Genomic DNA, 7,587 nt, shown 5'->3' on the forward strand with positions numbered 1-7,587 from the left:
CCGGAAACAACTTCTCACAAAGGAGAGAAAATAAGTTCTTATACGATTAAGTTTAAACTTGAAGTTGTTGAATTTGCGGAAAAAAATCAATTGGAGCTGCTGCGGTGAAATATAAAGTTGACCACCATTTTATTCGTGATTGGAAAAAAAAAGGATGACTTACAAGAGCTTTTAAAGTCAGTTAGTAACAAGAAAAGAAAACGTTTACAAGGGACTAGAAAAAAACCTTTGAGCGATGAAATGGAGGAAAAAGTACTAGAATGGATTGTTTAACGTCGTACGAAGATGCTTAGTATGTCAAAAAAACTTATAAGGAAGAAAGCAATTATTGTCTATGAAGATTTGAAACGTACAGATCCAGATGGGTATGACGAAAAACTTGAAGCAACGAATGGTTGGCGTTTTAAATTTATGAAACAAAATAGCCCAGAAAGATCCCATTTAACACCCCCTCCTCCCGAATAAGCCCCCTCCCCCAAAACCCATTTTGACAAATAAGTCCCCAGGGTCTTAATCGATCATTTACGGTATAGTTGTTTCAGGCCATAAAAGGATAACATTTAGCTGCAAATCATCATTTTAGCTAAAAAAAAACTGTATATAGATTGCAGAGACTGTAAACTGGTGTGTTAAATCCTCTAGTTGCGCGAAAAACTCGCGTAAAAAGCCTTGGAATTAAGAAGGGTAATGCTACCGTTAAATAAGATTTGACACCGGAGCAAATTAATCATTAAGTCTACGTAAAGAGACAGCCATATTAAAACTGTTTGTTTTATATGGAAAATACGTTTGTAACCACTTGTGGAACAATTTTTGGAATTTTTCTTTCTATACTTTATGACATTTTGTCCAAGATTATAAATGTTAGTAATAACTCTTTTTCGCTAGGTTTTATATTTGTCTATTAGGCACCTGCATGCTAATTTTTAGGTCCCATACCTCTTAGAGCTTTGGATATTGACTCAATAGCACCCCTTATATTTCTATGAAATCCTTATAATCGGGCCACCGTGTTTGATATTGTACTGTAAAATAAAAATCCCTAGGTCAAAAGTACAGACCGCAAGCTTGGCTTCGTATTACACAGTACAAAATCATAACTATATATATATATCGATATCCGTTTATTACCGTAATGCTTCCAATAAACCCTCCGTCGAATAGACGCCCTCCTTTTCAGTCATTTTCAGTTGTTTTGCTTTTATTTTATTCCCTGAATCTTGATTGATGAAATGATAGCATAACCTTTATAGCATAAATTTAATAAACGCCCCCTTGAATAGACGCCCACCAAGAATGTCCAAAATTTTTATAAACGCCCCGGGCGTTTATTTGAAGAATTGCGGTATTGATCAAAGTAAGAAATTTGGATGCTAGTATCATTGTTCTGGCTTTTGTCGACGTAAGTATTCTAAAAATCTTTTATACTGTAAAAAAACTCCCTAAGAACGGAAATAATTTACAGCTATATTTTTTATTATCATTGTTCTTTTGCCCACGATATGTATCAAGGCAACTGTAATGTGAGTCTGGTCTGTGAATCTATATAACACTTTGGAGGAAGATAACACCTTGGAGGCCAAGATAACACACATCAGCGGTTTTGAATATATTTGTTGAGGTACGATTAAAATTTTATATACTTCGGAATCTTGACTTAAAACTTATGGATGCGTCGCACTCTAGCATGGAGGCACTTTATTAAAAACATTTATTTTGAATAATTGCATTGGCAAATTTCCTGCCCAGTAATTAGCATGCTGGGGGAGGGTACAATTTACACAGCTTGTTGTAAGTGAACAGCCTGAACAAATTTTACTTTTTTTGACCTCCTGAAAATAGTAAATATGAAACAGTAAACATATTATATTTTAATAACTTAAAACACACAACAAACGGGGGTCATCAGAAAGGATTATTTTTATTAAATAAAAATATTTACAAAAGTTTAGCAAGCAAAAGACGAAACAATAATTTTTGATAAAATTTTTTGTAAATATAATATTTTAAGTAATTTTAAAATGGTACGTTTCTACCTGATATTATTTTTATCAATCAAGCTGTGCTTATGTCAGCACGAGTCTCATATTGAGCAAGATCATAAAGCATTTCTGGGAACCAGAAAGAATGAATTTGACGAGTTATCCTTAGAAGAGGCCAAGCGAAGGCTGAGGTTTGTACAGTAATCAATTCAGTTATACTGTGAAAATGTGTTGTTTGTCTGTGAGCAAAAGACTAAAATTGTGGAGGCGAATTCTTGTGGATTTTTTATGTGTAGTTTCGAATTGGTGTCTTAAGCCGGATCTCCACGAGGCCAAAAATGTTGAGGCGGACTACTTTCTCGCAGCGGGACAGGCGCACTGGTAGATATTGTTTAATATTTTCAAAGTAGAGGCAAAAAATGTAGAGGTACGAATAGTAGGATCTTTTTCTACTTTTCGCGTCTACTTTAAAAATTAGCGTAAGTGTAAACAAACTTCTTGATTTTAAGCATTTAAGAAAAACATCATACGCTCCTTCCTTTGTTGGTATGATTCTTAATAATAATATGAATTTAGCTGCAAACCAACCAAAACAATTGCAAGGTCGTTGTAACCATCTCCACGAGGCTGAAAAAATAGCGGCGAAAAAAGTAGTCCGCCTCGACACTTTTTTTTGCCTTGCGGAGATCCGGCTTTATAAAACTGCGACAATTGCTTTTTTAGTATTAATTTCTAAGACATATTCTGTTATACATAAGCTTTTGTAAATTTAAAGGCATCCATTCCCCTATTTTTTATTTTATTTCATTTCTATGTTTTTGTAAAAATACGTTTTTTGTAAAAAAATGAAAAACAGCCAGGATAGAGCAGGCTCAAAACAAACAAAATAAATTGTTGAAAACTTTAAGCGGTATCATTATCTCATTGTCTTTGCAGGTTGCTTGTCCCGCACATTGATTTAAATAAAGATGGTTTTATAACCGCGAAGGAGTTAGAGATCTGGGTACGAGATAAATACGAATCATTATTGGATACTGATGATGTTGATGCGGTATTTCGCGAGGCAGATGTCAACTTTGACAATGAAGTTACATGGTCTGAATATCTCTGGCGACATTTTGGAATTCGGGATAATGGTAAATATTTCCTTGACAAAAGTCTTAAAGTCTATAGAGTTGTTAATGCTTTGTTTATGAATAATTCCCTTTTAAATATAAAGCGAACAGGGTATCACCAACGTAAGTGAGTTAATTCTTTAACATAAGACATCGGTCACGACTAGTAAGCAACAGTGATCTTGCTTCTTTTCCTTTTAATGCATTCTGCCACTAACGCATCTTAAACCTGATGACATATTTTGACGCATCAATATGCGAAAAGCGATATGAAATTATTAAATAACTTTAGGGAAGACATTTTCGCTAAAAGAAACTTACGCGAGTTTTGCGATTTAACGTCGAATTTGCGAAACTAAATTCCCAGAAATATTTGATTTTTTTTAAGTTGCGTATTCAAATTTTAATCTTCCAAATTCGCGAAATTAAATTATCGCGAAAAGTTTAAGTTTCTGTAGTATGCCAAAAAATTAGATTCTTGCTAGGTATATCAATGGCTAAGGTACCCCCTTTCTCTCTCTTTACTGTCATTTACACCTGATTATATTGGGAAATTTCTAAATTTACTTTACTCGAAAGTTTAATTTCTCTGAGAAAGCGAAAATTTATTCCCTTGGTGTAAAATGGTGTTTTTTAACTTGTATCCAAAGTTTTTGTATTTATCATTAATGTTAGGAAGCTCTGCAGTAGAAATATGCAAAAACCTTTTTTCTGATAAATTTTTGCGGGGATTAAATCTCGCACATTTCGCGGATTGGGTACTCCGCGAAAATATGTCCCTTCAAAAATTTGGGAACAGGCCATCCGCAAAAATTTGTCCTGCGAAAATTTTGAAAAATTGCTCGATCAGCGAAATTTTAATTTTTTGTTTTTCTTTGTTTTCAAAGTGTGAGGCTTCCTTTTTTACAAGCCTAATTTTTCAACCGAGTACTGAAAATAAAAAAGATAAGGGAAAACTGGGATTAAAAAAGGTCTCGAATCAGTTGACCCTTTTAAGAATATCGATCTTTTACTGCGAGCTTCTAATGCAGATGATCAACTAAATTTGAGTCCTCCTTCCGGCCTTACGTACAAACAATCGAAAGTTCCTGACACCCTGCGAAGTGAAATAGCAGCAGTGCATGTTACAGATAAGGAATCAGCTTTCTTCAATTAAAATTTTTTTTATTTTTTTATCAATCGTGTTTATTCTACCTGAGGTTATAGTTGTGTTGATAGAGCTTTGAACTAAAATGCAAAATTACACTTTGTCTCGGTCGGTGTAGAAATGACCGATTAACGAAGTTCGATGAGACAGTGCCATTCCGCCCCGAACCCTTTTGACAACTTATTTTACCTTCTTCAAAAAATTGCTACTATGACGTCATATCCGCGAAATTAAATCCCTGCGAAAAAGTTGAACATCCCTCAACCGCGAAATTTAATCCCCGCGAAAATTTATCCCATTAAAGTATAGAAAGTTGTTCGATTACTGTTTACTTCTACTCAGTTTATCATTTTAAAACCATTTTTTGAAATTTATCTGGCTTTAAGAAAGTATACTTTATATACTTTTACTTCACAGTTTAGACAGTATTCTCAACATGGGTGTTCATGTATCCTTAATATATTAAATTTTAGCTTCTGATGCAATGACATCGAGTATGAAAGAACAATTTGCGCCCTACATCGTACGTGATACCAGACGTTGGAAGTATGCAGACCTGAACGCAGATAATACTTTAAATGAGAACGAATTTCACATGTTCATGAAACCAAAAGAATTCTCCAAAATGATGTCTTTAGTTGCTCAGGTAATGTTTTCATTTCGGTCACTTCATTTATTTGGTCGTACATTTCATCATATTTATTCAATACTTGGTCCGTCCCAACGAATAACTCTTTTAATATTTCATTCTAACGTAAAGAAAAGGGTATACCTGTCCCTGCTAAAATTTATAAAGAAAATCAATCCCCTTTAATCCAACAGCTTCTTATGTTAAATTACACCAAAAAGTATTTATTGTAAGCTGAACTGTTCTTTTAGGAAGAACTAGAAGCAGCTGATATAGATAATGATGGTTATGTCTCTTTAGAAGAATATAAAGGTATAGTTTACACCTAATATATAAAGTCTACAAGCAATATTTTAAAACTTTAGCATCGTATTCATTAGGCTATTCTATAGGCTCTCTTCACATGCCGGATATGAAAAGATGGGATGAAAAGAAATTTCATGAAGAATATGATCTGGATAAAGATGGTAAACTGAATGTGGTAAAAACCTTTTTCGAAATAATTTTGTAGAAAATTCTATTTGGCTTTAGATCTTGTCTTTACTTACTAAAGAGAGAGAGAGAGAGGGTTGACAAAGGCTGGGAAGCAAACCATTGAGGTGTTAGTTATTAGCCGAAATTACACTGAGGTTAGTTACGATCACTTAAAGTTAAAGAGTATTTAAATGTCTATGTATGAATAGATAATTAGGCCAAGTTACACTAACGATTGGTTAAATTAACGATAAGTTTACGTTATAGCTAGTCCAGCTTGATTTCGGCAGCTAATCAAAGACTGTAGTGAAATAACAGGCTAAACCGAATATCTAAACCAAAAGTGACTAATGTATCGAAGACACATAGACTACTTAATTTGTAACGCAGACATTAAACTACTCTTCAGCATTAAGTAATCAAAACTAAACTCAGTGTAAATTAAATGAACTATCAAGACGGTCAATTTTATAAAGTTTTTTCGCTCTTGGGTTGACACAATTTCATCCTTCCCACTCCTCCCCACTCCTAAAGGACTTTTCTTGCTACTTCTTATAAGAGCATTTGGTAATCTTTCACCTCCATTTCTCCATTAATTCATTTATAGAAAGAAGTCGAACTATGGAAAACACCAGAATTATTCGACAGAGCAAAATTAGAAGCTAAGCACTTAATACAAATGGCAGACGACGATAACGTATGTCTGGCGTATTAGTAATATAAAGCCTGTATTGTCTTTCCAATCGTTTTTCATTATGGAATTAACTTTTTTAGGATGGCCGGTTATCTTCAAAGGAAATAGTTTTGCATCATTTCGTATTTGTTGGCAGCAAAGCTACTCAATCTGGTCAAATCCTTCATGATGAATTTTAAAGGATTATTTTAGTTGAAACCATTTAAAAATTATTCATCGTCCCGCGTTTCTATACCAGTGATGTTGTTTTTTGTATGCCCGTGTGATCATCAAAAGCTTTAGCGACGATTAAGCTATTGGTTAAATTTGACCAAGTTGTTATAAAATGTTTTAAAACGTATCTACCTTAAGTGGATAAATTTTGGCGAAGATTAAATTTGGCAAATTTCGCCAAATTAAATCCCCGCCAAATATCCTAAATTAAATACTCGCAAAAATTTATCTACTTAAGGTATATACTAGAACACTGCTGGTTTAAACGACTATTGGTTTTAAAAACAGTTTCAAAACGCGTTTCAAAATCGGGTTGCCTGTAGTCGTCGATTCCCAACCTTTGTTTTCGCTAAATACGGTCTGTAACTCAAATGCTCTCTTGCTACAATATTAAGATTTTATTACACAAACTAGCATCGATAGGGTACTGAAAACGGTGTCGTAAATGCAAGACCAGCAGCCTGGTATTTACAGCCACGTAAAGGGACACGGGTTGATAAAAATATTTACGAAAATTGACAAAAAGCATTTGATTTGTCGACTGAGTTTTGAAGCGAATGAATCTTCATAACGTTAACGTTCATAAATGCGGAAAGTCCGCTTTCATTTTTCAGCACGTGGTTTCAAGGGGCACGCATCGAAGTGCTTAAAAATAATAGAAATATTTAGGAACGCTTATGCACGCGCTGCTTTTTGTCAATATCATTGTAGAATTTTTATGAACACAAAAGCGCGGCAGAGTATAACGTAATTTCATGATTTCGACCAACTAGTTTGTTTGAAGCGGGGACATTTTATGTTTAGTGTGCATTTCTGATTCCAGTGAGCATTGTGCCGCCAGACGACTACGTAGTGCCAAGTTCGTTTAAATTAAAGACATTTTGTTCGAAGGAGATCTGATACACATACGAAACAACCAATAATTCTCGTAAAAAACAAAAAAAAATTAAAATGTATGGGTAAGTCTTTTGAACGAATTTTACCAAATTTGAAAAGGATAATTAGGGGAAATGACACACAAAAAGGCTGGAAGCATTTATACTGTACATATATTAAGTCAAAATCTGAAAAAAGGGTCTTCAGGATCCAACTTTATAGATAGAGCCCCAGCCAAATGTAAAAATAACAAAAATAACCAATTTAAAACTGATTTTTATTTTATTTTCTGAGTACCTTATATATAATTTTTATGCACTGGTCCTTTTTTTTTTAAAAAAAATTAGAAAAACAAAAATTATGGACAAAAAACTTTCGGCAGACACAAATTTCGGACGGAAAAAAAAAAATCCGAAAGTTTTTCCGTTCTAAAATTTTTGTTTGTAATGTATGAATAA

The 7,587-nt window shown here is 33.7% G+C and overlaps 1 protein-coding gene across 2 annotated transcripts; it reads left to right on the top strand.

The window, feature by feature from the left end:
• Positions 1–1,946: 1,946 nt before the first annotated feature.
• Positions 1,947–6,272, top strand: LOC130662787 (calumenin-B-like). 2 transcript variants are annotated; one of them, XM_057461720.1, is made up of 7 exons: positions 1,947–2,173; positions 2,919–3,118; positions 4,718–4,890; positions 5,124–5,184; positions 5,253–5,353; positions 5,954–6,043; positions 6,121–6,272. In XM_057461720.1, exons 1-7 carry the CDS (start codon positions 2,022–2,024, stop codon positions 6,217–6,219), a joined length of 876 nt encoding a protein of 291 aa, XP_057317703.1. In that variant the 5' UTR covers positions 1,947–2,021; the 3' UTR covers positions 6,220–6,272. The 2 variants fall into 2 exon arrangements, with proteins under 2 accessions (XP_057317703.1, XP_057317704.1); XM_057461721.1 differs by having other exon boundaries at positions 1,948–2,173; positions 5,265–5,353.
• The last annotated feature ends 1,315 nt before the right edge of the window (positions 6,273–7,587 follow it).

Source organism: Hydractinia symbiolongicarpus, chromosome 10 (assembly GCF_029227915.1).
Source record: "Hydractinia symbiolongicarpus strain clone_291-10 chromosome 10, HSymV2.1, whole genome shotgun sequence".
NCBI lineage: Eukaryota > Metazoa > Cnidaria > Hydrozoa > Anthoathecata > Hydractiniidae > Hydractinia > Hydractinia symbiolongicarpus.